General features: G+C 36.4%; 3 protein-coding genes across 10 annotated transcripts; 1 reads left to right on the top strand and 2 right to left on the bottom strand.

Moving 5' to 3' along the window:
- Positions 1 to 1,044: 1,044 nt before the first annotated feature.
- LOC111440036 (polyadenylation and cleavage factor homolog 4-like) lies at positions 1,045 to 8,696 on the top strand. 3 transcript variants are annotated; one of them, XR_002709900.1, is made up of 8 exons: positions 1,045 to 1,588; positions 1,862 to 1,963; positions 2,084 to 2,332; positions 4,828 to 5,574; positions 6,154 to 7,047; positions 7,146 to 7,697; positions 7,995 to 8,273; positions 8,386 to 8,696. XR_002709900.1 is itself a non-coding variant. In XM_023077409.1 (7 exons), the coding sequence occupies exons 1-7, from the start codon at positions 1,214 to 1,216 to the stop codon at positions 8,037 to 8,039; spliced, it is 2,949 nt and encodes a 982-aa protein (XP_022933177.1). In that variant the 5' UTR covers positions 1,045 to 1,213; the 3' UTR covers positions 8,040 to 8,384. The 3 variants fall into 3 exon arrangements, 2 of the variants coding, with proteins under 2 accessions (XP_022933177.1, XP_022933176.1); XM_023077409.1 differs by lacking the exon at positions 8,386 to 8,696 and having other exon boundaries at positions 4,843 to 5,574; positions 7,995 to 8,384; XM_023077408.1 differs by lacking the exon at positions 8,386 to 8,696 and having other exon boundaries at positions 7,995 to 8,384.
- A 317-nt stretch (positions 8,697 to 9,013) lies between these two features.
- LOC111440037 (homeobox-leucine zipper protein MERISTEM L1-like) lies at positions 9,014 to 14,947 on the bottom strand. Its single transcript, XM_023077410.1, has 11 exons — positions 14,829 to 14,947; positions 13,449 to 13,723; positions 12,371 to 12,488; positions 12,071 to 12,259; positions 11,064 to 11,489; positions 10,875 to 10,976; positions 10,587 to 10,787; positions 10,323 to 10,497; positions 9,975 to 10,246; positions 9,803 to 9,898; positions 9,014 to 9,704 (listed from the first exon to the last, which is right to left on the bottom strand). The coding sequence occupies exons 2-11, from the start codon at positions 13,691 to 13,693 to the stop codon at positions 9,333 to 9,335; spliced, it is 2,196 nt and encodes a 731-aa protein (XP_022933178.1). The 5' UTR covers positions 13,694 to 13,723; positions 14,829 to 14,947; the 3' UTR covers positions 9,014 to 9,332.
- A 3,095-nt stretch (positions 14,948 to 18,042) lies between these two features.
- Positions 18,043 to 21,016, bottom strand: LOC111440039 (CRIB domain-containing protein RIC10-like). 6 transcript variants are annotated; one of them, XM_023077416.1, is made up of 7 exons: positions 20,854 to 21,016; positions 20,640 to 20,722; positions 20,421 to 20,482; positions 20,165 to 20,334; positions 19,968 to 20,065; positions 19,759 to 19,876; positions 18,043 to 18,625 (listed from the first exon to the last, which is right to left on the bottom strand). In XM_023077416.1, the coding sequence occupies exons 4-7, from the start codon at positions 20,220 to 20,222 to the stop codon at positions 18,423 to 18,425; spliced, it is 477 nt and encodes a 158-aa protein (XP_022933184.1). In that variant the 5' UTR covers positions 20,223 to 20,334; positions 20,421 to 20,482; positions 20,640 to 20,722; positions 20,854 to 21,016; the 3' UTR covers positions 18,043 to 18,422. The 6 variants fall into 6 exon arrangements, with proteins under 6 accessions (XP_022933184.1, XP_022933182.1, XP_022933186.1 ...); XM_023077414.1 differs by having other exon boundaries at positions 20,640 to 21,016; XM_023077418.1 differs by having other exon boundaries at positions 20,185 to 20,334; positions 20,640 to 21,016.
- Between the last annotated feature and the right edge of the window lie 690 nt (positions 21,017 to 21,706).

Below are 21,706 nucleotides of genomic sequence, written 5' to 3'. Positions count from 1 at the left end.
TAAAAAATCTTAATATTTCATATAATTCTGCTCAAAAAAAAAAAAAAATGCACTTCAAACATAAAATTACCTAATGTAATTCCCTAAAGTCAATGGAAAATACCTTTTTCCAAAAGGAAATATTTAGATTCTCTTAGGTAAGTAATCTTTATTTTATTTTTAGATGCTTTTTAGATTTGGTCGGTTTGAACGCATACCAACAATTTTTTGACATTATAATTTAAATAGTAAAAAAATAATGTTTTAAGTGTATCTCAATTTTAAATATGAAATTTTATAATGTCAAGTTATATTAAAAATTATATTTTTTTAAATAAATATAGATTTCACATTCAACTCAATCCTGTTAAATTAAAATACATATTATATAATATATTAATTATTTGATATAATAAAATACTAATAATGCAAAATAAGATTATAAATTAATTAATAATAGTTTATAATCATATAAATATATTAACAAGTCAAATAAGATCTAAGATTTGAATCAATTATCAACTCTAAAATTTAGAGGTATAAATTGAATTTTAATAAATTCATTTTTTTTAATCTTTTAATCCCTAAATTAATGGTAACTTTACCATTTTTTTAAAATTAACAATGATAATAATTATAAAAAAAAAAAAAAAACTATTCGCCTTCAGTCCTTCGAGCTCCTCCGACGAAGCGATTCCCGCCACCTGCCGCTGTCGCCACACCATCACAATCTTCTTCTTCGTTCATCATCGTCTTCCTCTATCACTATAAGAGGATGTCGACTGGTTGCCGACGGCGAGGACCCGCGCTGTTCCGGTGGCGGTGAGGTCGACGGGCGGGGGGAAGGGGGAGCGGTGAGGGAGAGAGGGAATAGTTATTTTAATTTTAATTTTTTAATAAAAAATATTTAATATTAAGAATTGTTACTATTTTTATTTTAAAAATAGGTAGTGAAATTACATTCGAAACCTCGAAGAATGAAGAAGGGTAATTTAAAGAGGGCGTTAAAATCGTAATTTTACTTCTTTGAAAACAAAAGTCGCGAGGAAATTGGTGGTACTGTTCCCCGGCGAAGAATTAAACTAAGTCACAGCGTAACTCTTTCTCTCTCTTCGGTGCTCCCCTCTTGGTTTATCTCTCTAGCTTCTTCTATGGTGGGAACAAACCCTAATTCATTTCTCTTCCCTCCTTGGCGGGATAAAATTCTGAACTCAATCGACACACTTTGTATTTCATGAATCCTTTCATGGAATCGGAAAAGCTCTTAATTTCACGAGGAAACCCTAGAACTTTAGCATATACATCCGACCGCCCACTCCCCACCACCACCGGTAGGGCTATGCCCAATGAGTTGCCACAAAAGCCTTCCCCTTCAATAGCTCACCGGTTTAGAGCTCAGCTAAAGCAGCGGGATGACGAATTCAGGGTTTCCGGCCTTGATGTTGCGCCCCTTCCTACCACTGAGGATATCGTGCAGTTGTACGAGCTCATGTTGTCGGAGCTCACTTTTAATTCGAAGCCCATCATTACGGATCTTACTGTTCTTGCTGAAGAGCAGAGAGAACATGGGAAGGGCATTGCCGACTTAATTTGTTCGCGTATTTTAGAGGTTCGTTTCTGTAATTTTGTTTTCCTCTAATTTGAGTTGAGAAGACTCTTTCGAACGTTTCAATTTCTGGTAGTATATGAAGTAAGTATATTCTAATACTTTCGAATAGACTGTTTTTCTTTCTCTTTTGGGGTTTATCTATCTATCGCATCTTCCTTATTTTCGATTTGATGGGGATTTGGGCTATAGAATTTAGGCTTTTATCTTCTTTGAGGATTATATTTTTCGAGACCTTGCGAACGTTCCAGTTCATCATTTCAAATTTTCGTGCAGGTTCCGGTTGACCAAAAACTTCCTTCATTATATCTGTTGGACAGCATCGTTAAGAATGTTGGGCACGAATACATCAATTATTTCTCGTCTCGTTTACCTGAGGTATGAAACTTTGGTTTCTGGTCCACACTTTTTATTCTTATGTTTTCAATATTCATACCGCTATTAGTTTGAATTTCATGAGGTTCTCATCAATCCTTTGTTTTCGTTTTTGGTGCTAAGGTGTTTTGCGAGGCTTACAGGCAAGTTCATCCTAATTTGCACAATGCAATGCGTCACCTCTTTGGGACATGGTCAACTGTGTTTCCACCTTCCATCCTTCGAAAGATCGAGGCTCGACTTTCTCAGCTAACAACACAAGAGACCTCAGCTTTGACATCCTCGAGGGCTTCTGAATCTCCTCGACCAACTCATGGCATTCATGTCAATCCAAAATACTTGCGTCAACTGGAACACTCAGTGGGGGATAAAGTGAGCATTTATCTCTTTTGCTACTTTTTTGGGTTTGCTTCATCTGCATGCTGTCACTTTGAATATTCAACATCCTGCATCCTTTTGTTGGCTGTTTGTCATCCTCCCTGCCTTCATTTAGTGAATGTGAACGAATATTTTTTTTTGTTTTTTTTTTTAATATATAAATTGGATTAGTCCATCCCAGCCGTCTATTATTTATGTTGGGGTTGGGTGTTGCATTTGGTTAAGATGTGGTTAACTTTCACATAATTTGTACTTCCAAATCTTCTATCTACAACAATTAGTTTTTAGGACTCCAACAAATGTGACTCCAAAAATGGAATAAGTCATTAGAGATTTCTTTTGGGAAGGCTCGATGGACAATGCTTATGTTTCTTTTTGGGGGTGAGGGAGTCATATTTGGAATTTATTCTATCAGTCATTTATTCAAAAATATTTAACTGTCTAGGCTAGCTTGTGCACATCTGAATAAATTTGCTGGACAGTCGCCTGACCCTATTTTTTTTTTTTTTTAATTTCCAAAGAAACTCTTAGGATTTTAAATCTTTGGTAGGTGACTACTATGACTTGAATTTATTTCTTTAAGCTCATTTAGCTTTTCGCTAGTCCTAATGACTACTAAACCAACCCATTATGGATGAATTTGTAGAAGATTTTCTTGGTACCTTCTTCCTACTCAACATCCCTTAGGATTACACATTTTTAGGCAACACTTTTCATTCAAGCTGGGAGATGGTGTTTTGTGAGGTTTGTGGGTACACTAATTTCATATTTTGTGATTCTTTTGAAAGATTGTATGCTTTGGTTAATTCCATTGGGGATGTCAAAGATTTAGTAAGATATCTTGCATTCATGAAATGTTTCCTTTTGTATATCATTCAAGGGTGGGGAGTCAAGGAGTGGCCTCCCTTTCTTAAAAATTTGATAATGTTATCCTTCGATCGTCTCAAGACATAAGACTGTGGAAGCTCAATCACTTGTTAGCTTTTTTTTTCGTGCAGCAGGAGAGAATATTATTCTTCAAGATTGTGGTATGTAAATATGAGATGTAAAGTTCCCAATGAGTGTATGATCTTCCTCTGGTCAATTATTCTGTAAGGGATTAATACTAATGATGGTATATAGAGAAGACATCCAAATTGTCCTCTCACGCATGCTTGGTGCTTTCTGTGCTAGTAAATAGAGGAATTGCTAAGCATTTGTCTTGTAAGTAGAGTACAAATGATATTGTATAGAGACAACTTTCAAATTGTCCTCTCAGGCCTAGTTGGTGCTTTCTGTGCCAGCAAATATAGGAGCTGCTGTGAACTTATCTTTGAACTGTGTTTTATCTTGGTCTCCTACTCTCTTTGGGATATTCTCTCCAATTTCTCTCCTGCTGAATAGCACCAAGGAGTTTATTTAATTGATGGTGTGCAGCTCTCCCTTCAAAAAAGAAAGGGAAGGTTTCATGGCCTTGCAGTACTATTGCTTCTTCTTCTTCTTCTTCTTGAAGATTTGGCTGAAAAGGAACCTTAAAGTTCCAACGACAAAGAAATTCCTAAAGAAAAATTATGAGATTCTATTATCTTTGTTTTTTCTAGTTGGGGTTTACTTTTTGAATTATTATGTTATTTCCTATTTAAGTGATTATAGCCTAAGAAGCACAAACATAGATCGAATACGAGACACAAATACAATGGGACATGCAGGCATATCAATTTCAACTAGGATACGGATACATTGAGGATGCAATATATATATATATATATATTTTCGGAGTGGAGTTGGTTTGTGAATCGCAGATATGAAAATGAAGGAAATAGTCAGGGTTTTTAATTTTTTAATTGTATTTGCTTTTTTTCTTTTATTTAAATAGTTGGGTGGAATGACAATGTATTAGGGGCTGTTTGCTGAGCACAAATTACTTGTGGGCTTCTAAATTAGGCTAGGCTGTGGGCTGAGCAAATTAAAGGCAAAAAATGGTTCAGCATGTGCACCTATACGTATCTTGGGGACATGAGTATCCAAAATTTTTAAAAAGGGAAACAGATTCATGTATCATACATGTTTCCAAAGCATATCCGGTTGAATCCGTGCTCGACATAGATTCTCTACCACAAATGAAGTATCTGTGCTTCATAGTTTATAGCTAATAAGCGAGCTCTTTTATAATTCCTTGGCTTATTTTGGGTGTTTGCCTCCTTTTGTATATTTATTTACCATCAAAATTTGTTTTATGCCGGAAAAAAGGAGGATAGATCCATGTTCTTCAAACTGTTCGGGATTTTGTGTAGAGTCGATCATGTTCAAATATGAAATTCATATTTTATACATTTGTTGTGCGTCATCTTATATATCTTTAAATGTGTGTGAAATACACAAACACACACCCACACCTCCCAACATGATTCCCTTACTTTAATTTAATGCTAGTAGGATAGTTAATTTTCTGTTTTCTTTTGAACATCTTGCATTCATGGTGAATAAATAACGTACAAATATGTAACTAGCTTTTAGCTCTGCAGCATATCCCAGATGCAAGAGGGGCCTCAACTCTAAAAGTTCATGATAAAAAACTTGCTCCCGGATATGAAGAGTATGACTATGATCATGCAGATGGTCTTGAACATGGTGGATCTCAAGCGTTTAATTCAATGGGAAGCATGAGCCATGATTCTTTTTCTCTTGGAACAAATAAAGCAAATATAAAGCTAGCAAAATCGTCTTTGTCTTCAAGGATTGGACACAATAGACCTCTACAATCAGTTGGTGATGAACTTGAAGCGGTTAGAGCCTCACCATCACAGAATGTATATGATTATGAAGGTTTTAGAATGATTAATAGGAATGAGGATACTAATAAATGGAGGAGAAAACAATATCCTGACGATAATCTTAATGGACTTGAAAGTACTTCATTTAATATTAGAAATGGATGTGCACTTGAGGGACCAAGAGCTTTAATTGAAGCATATGGAAGCGATAAAGGAAAAGGTTATTTAAATGACAATCCACCACAGGCTGAACATTTTTCTATGAATGGTATAGACAACAAGATGACTCCTGTAACGTGGCAGAACACTGAAGAAGAAGAGTTTGATTGGGAAGATATGAGCCCCACATTAGCTGACAGAGGCAGAAGTAATGATATGTTGAAGCCACCTGTCCCGCCTTCAAGATTTAGGACAAGATTAGGATTTGACAGATCAAATGCTATGTCTATAGAGCCTGGAATGAGAAGCAATTCGTCTCATCAGGTTCAGCTATCTTCTTCTATTCATTCTTCTATAGTTACTGAATTTGTTTGCTCTCTCATCTCATTCTCGTCATTATTATCATTTGCTTCTGGCATTCTTTGCTTGTTCTTTATCCAATGTTATTGTAAAGTATCTCTGTTCATGATGTGTTTTTTGTCACCAAGGATTACACGCTTACACTACAGTTTAAAACTTTTTTGCGACTCTGGACTTCTTAAGTTTCAGATCAAAGGAATTAGTAATTAGTGTAATTCATGTTTTCAATTGCTCATGATTTCACTTATTCTATAACATTGGATTCCTATCATACACTTATAGACTAAACCTGTTAGATTCCCACAGTGTAAAAGTTTTGTAATTGGTGATATACCACCTTTTCTTTCCCTAGTTTTTTCTGTTTTGAATCACTGAGACACTTATTGGGAGAGGTGTAAGACCCATATCTGTGTTCTGATTCGAGAGCATGCTTTTGGTAATTATTTTCTTCAATAAATTATAGGTATAGTTCTGTTGAGGAGAATGTAGTAGGAACTGTGCATTCCGCAAGTTAACTATTGTATGGGTTTTTCCTATCATCAGGATGCTTGGAGTATGCACAGTCACCTTTCTCAGACATCCCAGAACCTCATGAGCACTAAAGGAACGGGAGGAAATTTCCAGATACCTTTATTGGGGAGAGGCATAGCTTCATCTGGAGGTGAGAAGATGTCTCCTTTTGTTGACAAGCTTCCGACCAATGATGCTTTACATAGGCCTACCGTTGCTTCAAGATTGGGTTCTTCTGCTCTTGACTCTAGCATGGAGTCACAATCAGTTGTACAGTCTATGGGCCAAAGGCATCCTGTGAATCTTTCGGACTCTTGCCCACCCTCTAGGCCCCCTTTTCATGTGCCAGGACACAATAAGAGTCAGTTTGAGTCTTTAAATGGTAGCAATGCTTTCATCAATCGTGCAAATAGGTCTTTTTTGCCTGAGCAGCAGATGAATAACGTGAGAAATAAGGAGCTAAGTCATACAACTAAGTCCCCACAAGTTGGTAATCAACATGGTGGGCGTATTCTTTTGACTCAGGGAAATCAATTGCAGACCATCCCTTTAAAACCACAATTTCTACCATCTCAGGACATGCATGATAGTTTTAGTGCATCAGCAGTACCTCCAGTGTTACCACATTTAATGGCTCCATCTTTGAGTCAAGGATACAGTTCTCAAGGACTTCGCCCTGGTATTAGTGAGTGTTTGTCAAGTTCTGTCCCTATTGGGCAATGGAACTTGCCTGTTCATAATAGCCCCAGTAATCCATTGCATTTACAAGGGCCGCTGCCACCCCTTCCAGCTGGACCTCATCCTACTATCTCTCAAAATGCAGGATCCCTTGTTCCTGGCCAGCAACCTGGAACTGCATTTTCTGGCCTGATAAGCTCTCTCATGGCCCAGGGTTTGATCTCATTGAACAATAAAGCTTCCGTACAGGTATATATCTGAGTAGTATCCCTCTTAATAGCTTAGTTTGGGCATTAAATTTTTTTTATACTGTTATATATTATCCACTGAGAAAGTTAAATGTTTAGGATTCTGTTGGGGTAGAATTCAATCCAGATGTACTCAAGGTGCGACATGATTCTGCAATAACTGCTCTATATGCTGATCTTCCTAGACAATGCATGACCTGTGGTCTTCGATTCAAGACCCAGGAAGAGCATAGTAATCATATGGATTGGCATGTCACTAGAAATCGCATGTCAAAAAGTAGGAAACAAAAGCCTTCTCGAAAGTGGTTTGTAAGTACAAGCATGTGGCTTAGCGGTGCAGAGGCTTTGGGAACAGAGGCAGTTCCAGGATTTTTGCCTGCGGAGGTCATTGTAGAGAAAAAGGATGATGAAGAACTGGCTGTGCCCGCTGATGAGGATCAGAAAACGTGTGCATTATGTGGAGAACCTTTTGATGATTTTTACAGTGATGAAACAGAGGAGTGGATGTATAGGGGTGCTGTCTACATGAATGCACCTGATGGACAAACAGCCGGCATGGATAGATCTCAGTTAGGGCCCATAGTGCATGCTAAATGCAGGACCGAATCTAATGTGGTTCCCTCAGAAAGTTTTGACCAAGATGAACAAAGGGTATGCTTATATCTTTTCTGTTTTTCTCCCTTAAATCCATGCCATCTGTTTTTCCTTGTGTTTCATTCTCTAGAAATAATGTAATTATGAGGTAGCTAAGAAAAGATAGGACTTCATAAAAAAAATGTTAAATCATTGATCAACCCTAAAGCTTAAGCTGATGGGTTACGGTAAGTTAATATTTTAATAGAAATCTACAGTTATTTTTGGTGGCTCGTTGATGTATACCAGGTGCTTTGTTAGCTGCAAGAATTTATTAGCTTTTTTAAAACTCACACCGTTAACTTTTGACCGCAGGGAGTTAGTGAAGAAGGTAGTCAAAGAAAACGATTGCGGAGCTAGCCTAGATGGATGTCTATACTCTCGCTGTAGCTTATACAAGTTTTTCCAAATGATCGCTTGTTCTCACAGTAGTATAGCTAGAATGACTTGGCTTATGCTTGAATCATTGTATATTTTTAAAATGGAAAATTTCATGCGCAATATGTATATTGCAATCTAAAAGAGGCCAACCTTCATCTTCTTTGCTGTGGAATTTCCTTTTAAGTCTTAGATCTAAATCCTCATCTTTAAAGGGTTAGAGTATTGTACGTTCGAATTGAATGCTTTAGTTCGGCAACATCTTGTACGTTTTCCCCATTGAATGGATTCGTGAATCACGGCCATTAACTTGTGATTCTTCATGTAGATCAATAATTTGAGTGGGAGTCCTACCTGCCCATTACATCTATGCTATGCTGTGTTTGACTTGACATCTGCAGGGCGTTGAATGGAGCTGTAGTTGCGGCTATCAGATCTTGCTCGATGTTTATTTCCATTCAAATGGAAGCCAAGATACTCGCTATGGACCATGGACCATGGATCACTCTTGTTTCTGGTTTTACTTCTTTTTTTAAGTTTTTTTTTTGGGGGTGGGAGTTCAAATTGTTATGAAGTTTGATTCAGAGTTTGTACTTGGACAATTCTTGAACAATACAGTATGTTGAACTATGATAGTTACCAAGACTGCGAGGACTTTGATTTGTTGGACAACCGTGTCGATTCAGTTCTAACTTCTGTTTTATCGTTACATATTTTTATGTTGAATATCTCATAGGAAGATTCGTTTTGGATAAACTCATTTTGAGCTTTTATACATAAATCAATTGAATTTATGCTGAATATCTCGTAGGAAGGTTCGGTTTGAGGCTTTCATATGTAAATCAATTGAATGTAAATCAATTGAATTCAAAGATGGAAAGCAAAGAAACCAAGCTTAAAGTTAACCTTTAATGCAATAATATATAATTTCTATATCAATCAAGTTTCTTCAGCTTTTTCTCCAAGAACAACCTTCAATTGTTCATTAAATTAACAAAAGAAATCCTCCCATTAGAACTACAAAACCTTGGAAACAAAAACGCTTAATTTATTACTAAACATTTTGGCACTTGAAGTCAATGTCCGAACCCATTACCATGACAAGCCTGCAAACACAAGGCAAGGATAACACAAGGTTCGTTTTTGACTCCTTCCCTTTTCTTTTTCATCATATAACTCTTAACCTTTCAAACTTTTTTTCGTCTGTCCTCTTTGAAATCTCGATTAGCTCACTCTTTTAAAAAAACCCAAAAAGAAAAAAGGTTCTCTATTAATTCATGGATGTTCACACATGACCGCAGCTCTAATCCGCTCGACCGTGCACTTGATGAGGCTGTTCACCGTCGCCACCGACCCTAGAGACAGTTTGGCCGTTGGCACTGAATCCACCAATATCTGAAATGCAACTGTCAACAAGGAGCCACCGGACCCGAACTCCAGAATTCCCGCTGGCGCATCGGGGCCACTAGGTCCATCAGGCAGTATGGCGAATCCGGACGGCAACAAAGCAACGTAATCAGGGTCTCCGCCGCTCAACACCATGTTCATAGCGACGGTGTCGACTGGTGCATAGGTTATGTAGCAACCACTAATGTCGCTGCAACTCTCTTGTAGTATCAGCATGTTGCTCTGGCTTGAATTTGTACTCTGTTATGCGTTTAATCACGTTTAGTTCTTGATAATATTTAAATGAAATTGACGAAAAACAACAACAACATCAACAACAACCACAAATTCCCACTTACGTTAACACGAAGCAACGACACACAGTTCCCCGGGTTGCGATCATTGCCAATGCGAGCCATTTCTTGGACCAACCCACCATTTGAAAGAACATCCCACTAGGAAAAAAGAACACCCTTTTATATAATCATTGTTCGAACTAAAATAATAAACAGTTATCAAACGGAGCCTTACTTGACTGCGAGTGTTTTGATCTCGAAGAAAATGGAAGACCCTATTAGGGGGAATTGGAATCCAGAATGAAGTTGCTGCATTTAGAACAATTCCAGGAGGTCGCCCCGGATCGTCGAGACTCTTTCTTGCCATGACTCGAACATGGTCGGAATCAATTGTGGATAATGTTGTCCAATTGTGTGCAGAAGCAGCTCCAACGCCACTGCAGAAGCTCCTAACCATTCGCTCTGCTAGCTTCATTACGCTCCTCCTCCCCTCTTGCCCGGTTACCACTTTTAACAAAATTATTAGTAAATTAGATCACTTCCCAAAAAATTTAACAAAGTATATGATGTTGGGTTCATTTACCGCATATGTCCACTGCAGGAATATTGGCAGCAGAGGAGTTGGTCAGGCGTTGGCACTGTCGATCAAGCGTAGCGACCCATCGTTTGGCGCCGAAGGCAAGCCCACAAGTGACCACTCGTTTGTACAAATTGTGTACCGCTCGATCATCCACTTCAACATGTTCCACCCACATAATCTGATCACATTATCGATTTTGGCGTTTATGAATCAAATAGTTATCGAACAAAGCCTAAATTCAGCTTAATTCAAAGAACTAAAACGGACCTTTGAGTAACCATTGGGAAGTTCTTGGATTAAGCAACCCGACGGTCTTCTTCGAGTCCTTGATGTTGGAGTGGGACGTAAATAGTCTAGCGAGACATCGACCACAGCCCAACTCCGATCTGTCTGCTGCTTACAATATCTCACAAAGTAATTTTCTCGAGTCGGAACTAAAGGAGATGGAACTTGAAACTCCGCCGTCATCTTCACAAACAACAATTTACATGTCAAAATGTGAAAGTCAAACGATCAAACTTGTAATTTAATCTTAAAAAAAGGGTGAGAACATACGACGTGGAGAGCTCCATTATAGCTGCCACCGACTCCCGTTGACAAGACTTCGAGGGTCAATGCTCTCGAAACAATCCCGCAAAATATGTTTGACCACTGATTCTGAAATATACGTCGCGACTTTAAAAAATTAAATTTTATGCCTAATAGGTAAGTAAAAAAAGAGAGTAAAAAGGTGAAAGTACTCACGACGTCCATGAGAATGTCGATAAGTTTTAAATGATTGAAAGCAACAATGGAAGTTTCTCTTGAAGCTTCAAAGCTGAGCCCCAAAATTCTTGGGCCAATTCCTGTAGAGTAAGTCCTGAGGTACTCATCTTCATTAAGCATTTCCATGGAGTTTTCTCCAGGAACCCACAAGGGTTCACCTGCGTGAGCCATTCTGCAAAGCTCTTCCATGGCTGAAACAGCAAGCTCAACGATCACTGGCTTATCAATTTCAGTAGTGACAGACTTCAACATGTCTCCAACTCCATAGATTTCCCCTAAGAACTCTGCTTGGGGCGGCTGCAATGCTCTGCCAACCCCAAGATCAAGGGCGCAGGGCGGGATGCGAGAATGGGAAGCCCATGGCTTCCCAGCAAACTTGCTAGCAACTGAGTTTAATCTCTCAATCTGTTTGGTAAAAGAACATTAAACCAATAAAATTAAGTATTAAAAGCGGTTGAAAATTGTTGGGAGGGAGTTCCATGCTGGCTAAGTAAGGGAATGATATGGATTTATAAGTAAGGAATTATCTTCATTGGTACGAGACGTTAAGCCATGAAAACTTATGCTCAAAGTGGACAATATCATAGTAGAGAGTCGTGATTCCTAACATGATATAAGAGCTATGCCCTCAATAGAATCCTCAAATGTCGAATAAAGAAGTTGTGAGCCTTAAAGGTGTAGTCAAAAGTGACTCAAGTGTCAAACAAAGGAAGTGTAATTTGTTCGAGGACTCCAAAGAAGGAGTCGAGCCTCGATTAAGGGTAGGCTGTTTGAGGGCTCCATAGGCCTCAAGGAAGGCTTTATAATGTATTCTATTCGAGGAGAGGATTATTGAGAGGGAGTCCTTGATTAGCTAATTTAGAGAATGATCATGGGTTAAAAATACATCTCGAAGCTTTTTGGGAAGCCCAAAGTAAAACTAAGAGCTTATGTTATGTTGAAAGTGGACAATATTATACCATTCCTAACGGTAGTAGGTAGATTACCTCGTCCCTTAGCTGCGCGTTGTCGATCCTCAAATGTTGGTCATCGAAGGACATCTCGCCGAGAGCGGCAGGGCCGCCGCAATTGGGGCAGCTGGTGTTGCTTAGAGCTTCCTTGTACCGCATGTTCTCTGCTCGTAGTTTCTCGTTTTGAGCCTTCAAGATTGCGTTCTCATGGCGTTCATGTTGAGCCTTAAACCATTGATTTGGATGGATAATGATGATTATAATGATGATTATAAAGATGATTACAGTGATGATTATAATAAAGATGATTAAAATGAATACAGAGAAGAATGAGACCTTGAGTTGGGTACGCTTGTTTTGAAACCAGAACTTGACTTGGAGGGGATCCAGCCCTAGCTCACGGCTCAGCTCTTTTCTTTGCTTGTCATCTGGGTGAGGACATTCCTTAAAGAACCTGTAACATTCCACATTCAATTCAATTATCTTCAAATTAATTCGTTTTTAACTTATGATTTTCACATATTACTTCATGTGATTAAATAATTTATTAAAAAGTATTTTAATTTTTTTTTTTTTTTTTTTTGATAACCAGTTCATTTCTCTTCTTGTATTTTACAAATTTAAATTTATAAATATTACTTCTATTTATAATTTTTTAAAGCAATTTTTACCTATTTTTAAACAATTTTAATAAACCAAACCCAAAATTTAAAATTTAAAGAAAATAGTTTGATATATATTTTCAAAATTAAGTCTACTTATAATTTTCTAGCAATTTTTACCTGCTTTTTAAACAATTTTCATCCAAAATTTGAAATTTAAAGAAAATAGTTTTTAAATAAATAAATAAATATATATATATATATTAAAATTGACTTAAAATTCAAATTTTAAACAAGGTAAACACTCACCACAAAAATTATGATGAAATAAAAAATAAAAAATAAAAAATAAAAAATAAATTTTAATTTTGTGTTTTAGAACATGAATTTTAAAAAGATATTAAGGTTAGATGAACAGTATGGTATGATATTGTCAGTTGGAGCCTAAGCTCTCGTGGCTTTGTTATGGGTTTCTCGAAAAGGCCTCACACCAATATAGTCACTTGAAGCATGAGCTCTCATGGCTTTGATACGGGTTTCCCTAAAAGGCCTCACACCAATAGAAATAGTATTCCTAGATTATAAATCCATGATCATTTTTTAAATTAGCTGACGTGGGACTTCCTAGACTATAAATTCATGGTCATTTTCTAAATTAGCGGAGCAACCAATAATTTATTTTTGAAAAAAATTATTAAATTATTAAACCTTTTTTAATGCATAACATTGTATTATAAAGAGGCAGGTAGGTAATTAGAAGATAATGAAAGCAATGAAGCAATTAAAAAGAGTGTAAAGAAGAAGATGATTACGCTTCCATTTCCTGGATTTGAAGCTGAGTATGGCGATGGTAACGCTTCCTCTTATTAGTGTGATTGTGAAGAAATGGGTCGTCCTCTCCCATGGCGGCGTCCTTCACCGATCTGCTGCTGCTCTCCAACTGATCATCTTCCCCAAACTTCTCCAGCTCCGTTTCGAAGGTTTTCTGGGTCATCTCCAGGAGAACAACATCCTCCTCGTGATGATGATGTTCTTCATAATCATGCCCTCCCAACATCTCTTACAATCTCTTGATCTTCAAACCCCACTTTAAATTATTATTGTTATTATTGCACACAGATGATGCACCCATAAATGGGTTCTTTTATTAATTACGCATTCATACTCGTACCACAACATTTCATTTTTACAACCCTGTCCTTTCGAACAAGGACCTTATTAAATAAATCTTATTACGGTCGTGGGTGTCGAGGATTATTGAGAGTGAGTCCCACATGGGTTAATTTAGTGGAAGATCACGGGTTTACAAGTGAGGAATACTATTTCTATTGGTGTGAGGCATTTTGGGGAATCTCAAAGCAAAGTCATGACAGCTTTATGCTCAAAGTGGACAATATCATACCACTGTGGAGGGTCGTGATTCCTAACCATGGAGACGGGGATGGAAAAGCCTGTTGAGGATTGTTGGGCGAAGGGTAGTCCTTGAGTTTATTTATAAGTAGTGTTAGGAATCACGACCTCCACGCTGATATGATATTGTACACTTTGAGTATAGGCTCTGTGTTTGCTTTTGGTTTTTCCAAAAAATCTCATACGAATGAAATGACATTTCTTACTTATAAACTCGTGATCAACCCTCTTAATTAGCCAATGTGAGACTCCCTCCTAACATAAGGAGTACTATCATCTCTATTGGTAGAAGGTCTTTACAGAAATCAAAAGCAAAACCAGATAGCTTACACTCAAAAGGAACAATATGATAAGCCTTTTTCCTACTTGACCCTGTCTATCCGAGCAAAATTTTCTATTTATTTTTGTGGGGGACGGAAAATGGAATCCCTATCCTTGACCCCATTTAACTGTCAGGGAGAAATCTCCCGACTTCTTGTTTGTAGGGAAATCTAGACCCTACTAGGCCACTACAAAAAAATTATTTCTGGGTTTGTTGTAAAATTAACAAAAATGGTATTTGAAGAAGAGATGGTTAAAGATTATAGGAGAAGTTTAAAGAAATAACGTTTTACATACATAAATGACTGTTAGTGAGAATGTTTGCTTAATCTATCCATCTAAATGGTACGAGACTTATCTATTTATAATCAAATAAATTATAAAAATATATAAATAACAATACACATGTGATAAACCGTAATAGAAGACAAATATCTAGACAGAAGAAGAATAATAATCACCTGAGGAGAAATGGAAGTGAGAGAGGTGTGGAGGTTAGAATTGGTTGGGATGCATTGCGGTGGTGAGCGAGGTGTGAAGGTTGAGTGTGATGAAGCCAAAAGCAAAGCAAAGAAGACCCTCTTCTCTTGTGAGAGAGAATGATGATTGAATTTGGGTTTTATAAATAATGGTAAGAAGGTTCAGAAGTGGGTGTAAGCAGTAATGGCCAAAATGGACTAAATAAGGAGAGATGAAACAGTTGGGAAGCCATCAACACACACTAAATATCAACATCCAACAAGAGATGAAACCGCTGCTTTTCCATTCATTTCTCGATGGTCCCGACCTTCTCCTATAACATCTATATTTTCACCATGTACTCACCTAGCATAAAAATTGTTTCACGTGCCCAAATCGACTTCTAAAACTCATTTTAGGAATATCCTCCTCTCCAACTTCCCTTACAATTCATCAAACACGTAGTCTATTATTTGGAGGGGATGCTATTTTTTTTTATAGTGAGTTCTACGTAGTCGATGCATAACTTCATGGTACCGCCTTTCTCTTTCACAAAGAGAATTGGTGCCCTTAGGACCAAACATTAAGACATAGAAATCCCTTGTCCAAAAGTTCTTAAATTTGTTCCTTCAATTCTTTGGGCTCGACTCAAGCCATTTGGTCCCGTGCTTTGTATGCTAAATTTTATAGTTCCTATGATTAACCTATGAAAAAAAGAATATTTGTTGATATACATACTAACTTTCAATATTTACTGCCTTGAATGAGGTTACTGTTCATTCATATATCCCTCGTTTATTCCATTAATATTTGAATATATGTTGAAAGTGGGTGGAAATTATTTGAAGAGTACAAATATTAAATATCTGAGAGCTAAAATAAAATAAGTGTGCAAATAATAAAGTTTTATAATTGGATATGTTTGACAATTAATATTTGACCGAGTTCAATTTACAGGTTTTACAGGTGGTAAAAATAATAATTTAAAGCATGAAAGTAACTTTTTTTTAAAAAAAAATATTTTAACTAATTAACATATTTTAACTAATTTCTTCTTTTTACCTAATTGAGTTAAACGGTACCAAAAAAGTATTAAGCTCTTTATTATAATAAATTAAAAATAAATAAATAAATAAATACTTTAGGGTGAAACATGCATTTCATACGTTTATGGTAATTACACGTTATTGTTAATTATTATTAGATCTTTCTTAATTTCTTCTCTTCATCACTTATAATGTGATTTTGTCCATTAATAACCATTAAACTACCTAATGAAATACATCTTTTTAATTTTATTATTTATTTATTTAAGTTTTTGAGATTAACGGACAGGATTAAATCACTCTTAGTCTGACTATACTTCAATTTTTTTTATAAAAAAAATAAGTTATGATATGTAGTTGAACCGATTGGTAGGGTTCAGAAAACATGATCAACTCAAACCAACCCAACTCGTGCCGCTTAGGTTGGGTTATAAACTAAAATTAGGTTCAATATTTAATCAGAGTTGTTTGGGTTGAAAAGATTTATGATCAGAACAATTGGGTTAGGTTTAAAAAAAAAAAGTCCCAACCCACGAACATTCCTAAAACTGAACTACAAAAAATGGATACGGCCCGAGTTGCGCACAATAATACTCTTAATAAATGCCCGGAAATAATTTAAAACACTCACGTGGCCTTAATTTATGTCCATAGAATAGAATGATATAAGGTACTTTTTATCCAGTGCAACAAGGCATTCTTAATGGGTATTTAATGTTGGAAAAAGAAATGATAATAAAAAATATATATAACATTCTATTTATTAAGTGGAAAAAAAAAGAATAATTCAAATAGTGAATGTTGAGTGAGCAGTGTTACATATAATGTGAACCAACAATAATTTTCATTTATTACAAAGTTTTAAATAAAATGAATTATGCCCTGCAAATATTTTCCTTATAGTTTTGGTTTTATATTAATGAACTTAATTTCTACTGGCGTTGGGTGCAGCCGAGCTTTAAAGTGGGTTGTCCTGCAACACCCCAGCACACTAATTAAGACACACCTGCTTAGCTCAATGCCCACTATGGTTTGTTTACTGGTTTGATCAGCATCCATTAATGCCACCAAAACCTTACATAATTGCTAAAACAAATATGAAACAGTTAGATCAGGTGAGTACTGGTGGCTTAGTTTCTTTTTAGTGGTTGATTAGATGAAGTTATAAGCTATGAAATAGTGATTTAGTTCGGTATCAATTGGTGCATTGATGTGAGTTCTTTATTTGGAAAGGGTTATTCGATTCGCTTCTAACTTCAACACTGTGTCCCCCTCGTTATTAACTCTCAGCAACTCATGGACGTGCAACGTGCAACGTGCAACATTTTTCAAGACGTGTTGTGCCCAACGAACGTCTATATAGAGGGAGTGAGAGGAAGAGGGGGGCATAAGTAAAAAAAGATGTTAGAAATACTTATTAACTGATTAACAATTTTTTAATTCTATAATAATATGGAATGGCACCATAATTCTATATCATCTATGAAATCAATTCTTGTTTGTTTCAATTTTTTTTGTTTAAAAAACATCTTGTATTTTCAAATAAAATCAATAATTTTATCTACAATTCATTGGAACAAAAAAGACAGTGTTATACTTCACTTATTTTGTAAAAATAAGCTACTGCTGGCAAATATTGTCTCCTTTGGCATGTTATATTGTGTCGTTAGTCTCACGATTTTTAAAACGTGTCTATTAAGAAGATGTTTCCACACCCTTATAATAAGAAATGTCTCGTTCTCCTCTCCCCACAATTCACCCTCTTTAGGAGCCCATCGTCCTATCTGGCTCTACTATCATTTATAACCGACCAAGTCCACTGCTAGTAAATATTGTTTGGTTTGACCCGTTATGTATGGTCATCTGCCTCACGATTTTTAAAACGCGTCTACTAAGGAGAAGTTTCCACACTCTTATAATAAATGTTTTGTTCACCGATGTGGGTCATGTTAGCCCCTCCCAAAACGGCCAATATGTTGTTAAACCTACATCAGCACAAAGGGCTGAAAATAGTGTCGTTTTTTCATTAAATGAATGAATGCAAGTGGTGGGGAAGATGGCAACGTCACAACTAATGAAGTAACTTGAAGAGTGGCGAAGTTGCTGAGCTCAACGGAAGCAATGGCCTCTTCTCTTTTGTCAATATCTCACAGATTCACAACGCTACAGCTTACAGAGAACCAAACATGGGCGCATTCACTAATAAATTTTCCAGACCCATCAAAGAAAATGAACTCACAACAACACATTTGTTCAAAGTAGCAGCACACTTCCATATCAAGCATGGCCTTTTCTTCTTGAAATCAAAACAAAATGCTCTCTTTTGACCCATCTTAGACATTGCATCAACATCAATTCTTTTACACATCTTCTAATGCCTAACTAGATTCCCTTTTCGGAGCGAAAAGGACCCGAAAATTACTACTTTTCATTGTTCGTCTGATATACAACGGAGTCGAAAAAAGCACGCCATTCCTGATATGATAAAAAAGGCAGACTAGACTTGTTTATCTATTCATTTGCACAAGTATGAGAGTTATAATGGTAGTTCTATACTTGCAAATTGGGTACCATCTTGATCTCGCCGAAGGATGATGGCTTTGTCTTTGATGCTCGAGATGATTTTGAAGAAGATTTTGGAGAGAAGTTTCTGGTTTTTTTCTTTGGTTTTGTGGGAATGTTGGGAATTTCTGTGCGTGGAAGTTCACCAAACAAGTCTGATGATTGTTGGCGTAGCATTGCTTGATCAAAATCTGTACACAAAAGAAAATAAAAATCTTTGATAAGCAATGATTCGGCATTCATTTGATGGACACACCACAGCAACCAAACAATCACAGGCCATGTGCAAATTCCATCAATTCTGTACAGAAAATTATGAACTGGCTATCAACGTCGAGCAAGGAGACCCCAAAAAAGAAGAAAATGTCTTGAGTATCACAAAGGCTGGTCAGAACTGGGATGACAGACTATCCAAATTTAGCACTTAGTTCAAGTGTCAACAAAGATCCAAGAACTACGACAGCGACCTCTAGGATGAAACTCTGACAACAAATATAGACAGTCAAATGTACAAAGTGAAATAGAATAGTAAATCTCATGTAGGCCAGTAACTTCATGTTTAGACAGCAATTTGGTGATGAACCGAACGAAATTAGGGAGTGGATTGGCTTATCAACATGGGTTAGGGAGATTCAACCATTAAAAGATGGAAAAGATTGATTGTAACCGCCTAAGCCCACCGCTAGGTAGCAAATATTGTCCACTTTGGCTCGTTACGTATTGCCATCAGCCTCACGGTTTTAAAACGCATATACTAGAGAGAAGTTTCCACACTCTTTTAAGGAATGTTTCGTTCCACTCTCCAACCGATGTGAGATCTCACAATTCACTCTCCTTAATGACCCCCAACGTCCTCATTGACACACCGCTCGGTGTTTGTCTCTGATACTATTTGTAACGGCTCAAGCCCATCACTAGTAGACATTGTCTGCTTTGGCTCATTACGTATCATCGTCAGCCTCACGGTTTTAAAACACATTTGCTAGGGAGAGTTTTCCACACCCTTATAACAAATGCTTCGTTCCCCTCTCCCATCGATATGGGATCTAATATCACATTTTTGGATTACCCCAGACAGAGGAGAGATGATCTCGTGACATAAAAGCCAAAATCTCTCAAATAGGGTAAAGAATCTTCAAAATCTGTTCATCTCATAGGTTAACCCGTGAAAAGCCCCTGTTTTCACTTGTCCACGAACACAAAATACCTTCCTTCCAATCCAACATATTCTCAGTACCATTTCTACAGCAATTTCTTTACTATAAAAAAGAAGTGATCCAAAAATGAAAAGGAGAAGCTACAATGGAGGGTGGCAAGAAAGTACCAAGAGAAGACCATGTTGTAGGAGCTGTAACAGCAGAAGAACTAGAATCTATTCTGTCACTAATATCCCCAAACGACGCAGCTGATAAATGCTGTGGTGCTGTTTTGAATTCATTCATCTGCCAGAACAAGGGAGAATTTAAGAGACCCAGATAGCTAAATTGTGCAAAGAAGTGAAAATATTGAGATCAGATGATGATAATAACGTACCCAACTGGGCGCTGTTCCAGAATGGCCATCCCATCCAATATGTGCCACATGCTTCACATCCGTAGGATACCCAATCTCCATCTCTCGTTCTTTCACCACTGAAACCCCAAAATTCAGTCCCAAATAATCAAAACCCAAATCAAAAGTTAAGAGGGGAATTGTGTAAAAGAGAGAAGAAACAGAAACAGAAACAATACCAAAGATTTGGGAAATGTACTTGAAACTTTTGTAGATCCCTTTCAATTTGTTTGACATGATTTTGAAACAGCTGATACAACCAACCCCTTTAGACAATAAGATTACGAACCGACAAGCAAAAACCCCCCAAAGAAATTGGAGATCGATGGCGGTTGTTTTTCCTTCAAACCTGCCAGAAAAGTAGGCATGTTCAGCTCGGACAAGCTTTGCGAGTATTTTTTTAAGCACATTACAATCAAACAATGCCTAGAGTACCCGAGAAGGCTGAGTGCATGTGATTTCAGTTTCCTTTCTTCCCGGTGGATGAAGAATGGTATCTAATAATTTGACACATTTCATTAATGAGGAAGATACGATTTGTAGATTCATTAAAGGGTTTCAAACCCCACATTTCTTTCCCCTAATACAACAGTTCAAAATGCAGAAAACTAAACACAAAATCAAGTAGAAGCGAAAATGGAAACAATACAATACCTAAAGAAAAGCAACAAGTTCTTCTTCTTCTCCAGCAACTGAAGTAGAATGATCCAAAGCGTTCATTTGGGTGTTCAAAAAGCCTAAAAGCGAAAGCCCATCAAGGAAACCACAAGAAAGAAGAAAGGAGCAATGAAATGTGAAGAACAGAGAAATGGGTGGCCTTAGAAAATGAAGGGTAATTGAGAGAGTTGCAAGGGAGAAGACAACATACCAAGAAGATTAGGTATTGGGTCAGTCATAATATGTATTCTGTTCATGTACATCTATGATGACCCTATATTGCTTGCTAATCAGATGCTGTTTTGTGGGTCAATACTAACAAATTTCATTTTAGTCCTCCAATTTTAGGTTTATTTTTAAAAAGCTCCAAAAAAAAAAAAAAATCACTCATTTGAAGATATGCTCGTGTTAACATAACAACACTTGAAGTCATGTTATGAATTAATAAAAATTCAAACTTTATTTTTACTCTCAAATTTCTTTCTTTTTTTATTTATTAGGAATTCAAAATCCAGCCAAAAATTTTAAACTAAAAAATTAATTATAATTTAAAATTTAGTGAAGAATTCAAATATTATTTTTAAAATGAGGGGTTGAATGTCTCAAAACTCGAAACAAATATAAATTATTTTAAAAAAATAGAATATAGAGACGAAAATACATGATAATTAATACGAAAAAAATGTCGTTTTCTAACCCAAAAAAGTCTCCAAGCTTTTTAAGAAAACAAGAATGAATTTGAGGTTAGGTGAGTTTTTAAAGTCATATTTGGGGAAAAGCCAAAAAAATGAACCAAGTTTGAGTGCTTAACAATTGGGTTACTGGGATTTTCCATCTTTTTTTTTCCTCTCTCTAGCTGTTTCCCATATTTTCCCTTTTCTTATTATTTTAAATATTTCCCTTTAATCATAATTTCAAACCTCATTAAGTTTAGTTATTTACCATTAATTTCTTTTACATTTTTAACAGAGATATCAAGATTTGCTTTTAATTAGATTTTTTTTTTTTTTTTTTTTTTTTTTTTTTTTTTTTTTTTTTTTTTTTTTTTTTTTTTTTTTTTTTTT

The sequence above is a fragment of the Cucurbita moschata genome, unplaced genomic scaffold, assembly GCF_002738365.1.
Source record: "Cucurbita moschata cultivar Rifu unplaced genomic scaffold, Cmos_1.0 Cmo_Scf00133, whole genome shotgun sequence".
Lineage (NCBI taxonomy): Eukaryota > Viridiplantae > Streptophyta > Magnoliopsida > Cucurbitales > Cucurbitaceae > Cucurbita > Cucurbita moschata.
The sequence above is the reverse complement of the archived record's forward strand: the minus strand, read 5'-3'. Positions and strand labels throughout refer to the sequence as shown.

Coding starts and splice junctions, on each gene's coding strand:
- LOC111440036 (XM_023077408.1), top strand. CDS start 1,214: ATGAATCCTTTCATGGAATCGGAAAAGCTCTTAATTTCACGAGGAAAC. Junction 5,575..6,153: donor GAAGCAATTCGTCTCATCAG/GTTCAGCTATCT, acceptor TCCTATCATCAG/GATGCTTGGAGTATGCACAG. Junction 7,048..7,145: donor ACAATAAAGCTTCCGTACAG/GTATATATCTGA, acceptor TTAAATGTTTAG/GATTCTGTTGGGGTAGAATT.
- LOC111440037 (XM_023077410.1), bottom strand. CDS start 13,693: ATGTTGGGAGGGCATGATTATGAAGAACATCATCATCACGAGGAGGAT. Junction 11,490..12,070: donor ACGCGCAGCTAAGGGACGAG/GTAATCTACCTA, acceptor TTTACCAAACAG/ATTGAGAGATTAAACTCAGT. Junction 10,498..10,586: donor TTCCCAATGGTTACTCAAAG/GTCCGTTTTAGT, acceptor TAATGTGATCAG/ATTATGTGGGTGGAACATGT.
- LOC111440039 (XM_023077414.1), bottom strand. CDS start 20,222: ATGTCAAACAAATTGAAAGGGATCTACAAAAGTTTCAAGTACATTTCC. Junction 20,066..20,164: donor GTACATTTCCCAAATCTTTG/GTATTGTTTCTG, acceptor TTGGGGTTTCAG/TGGTGAAAGAACGAGAGATG. Junction 18,626..19,758: donor TACAACATGGTCTTCTCTTG/GTACTTTCTTGC, acceptor TTTTGTGTACAG/ATTTTGATCAAGCAATGCTA.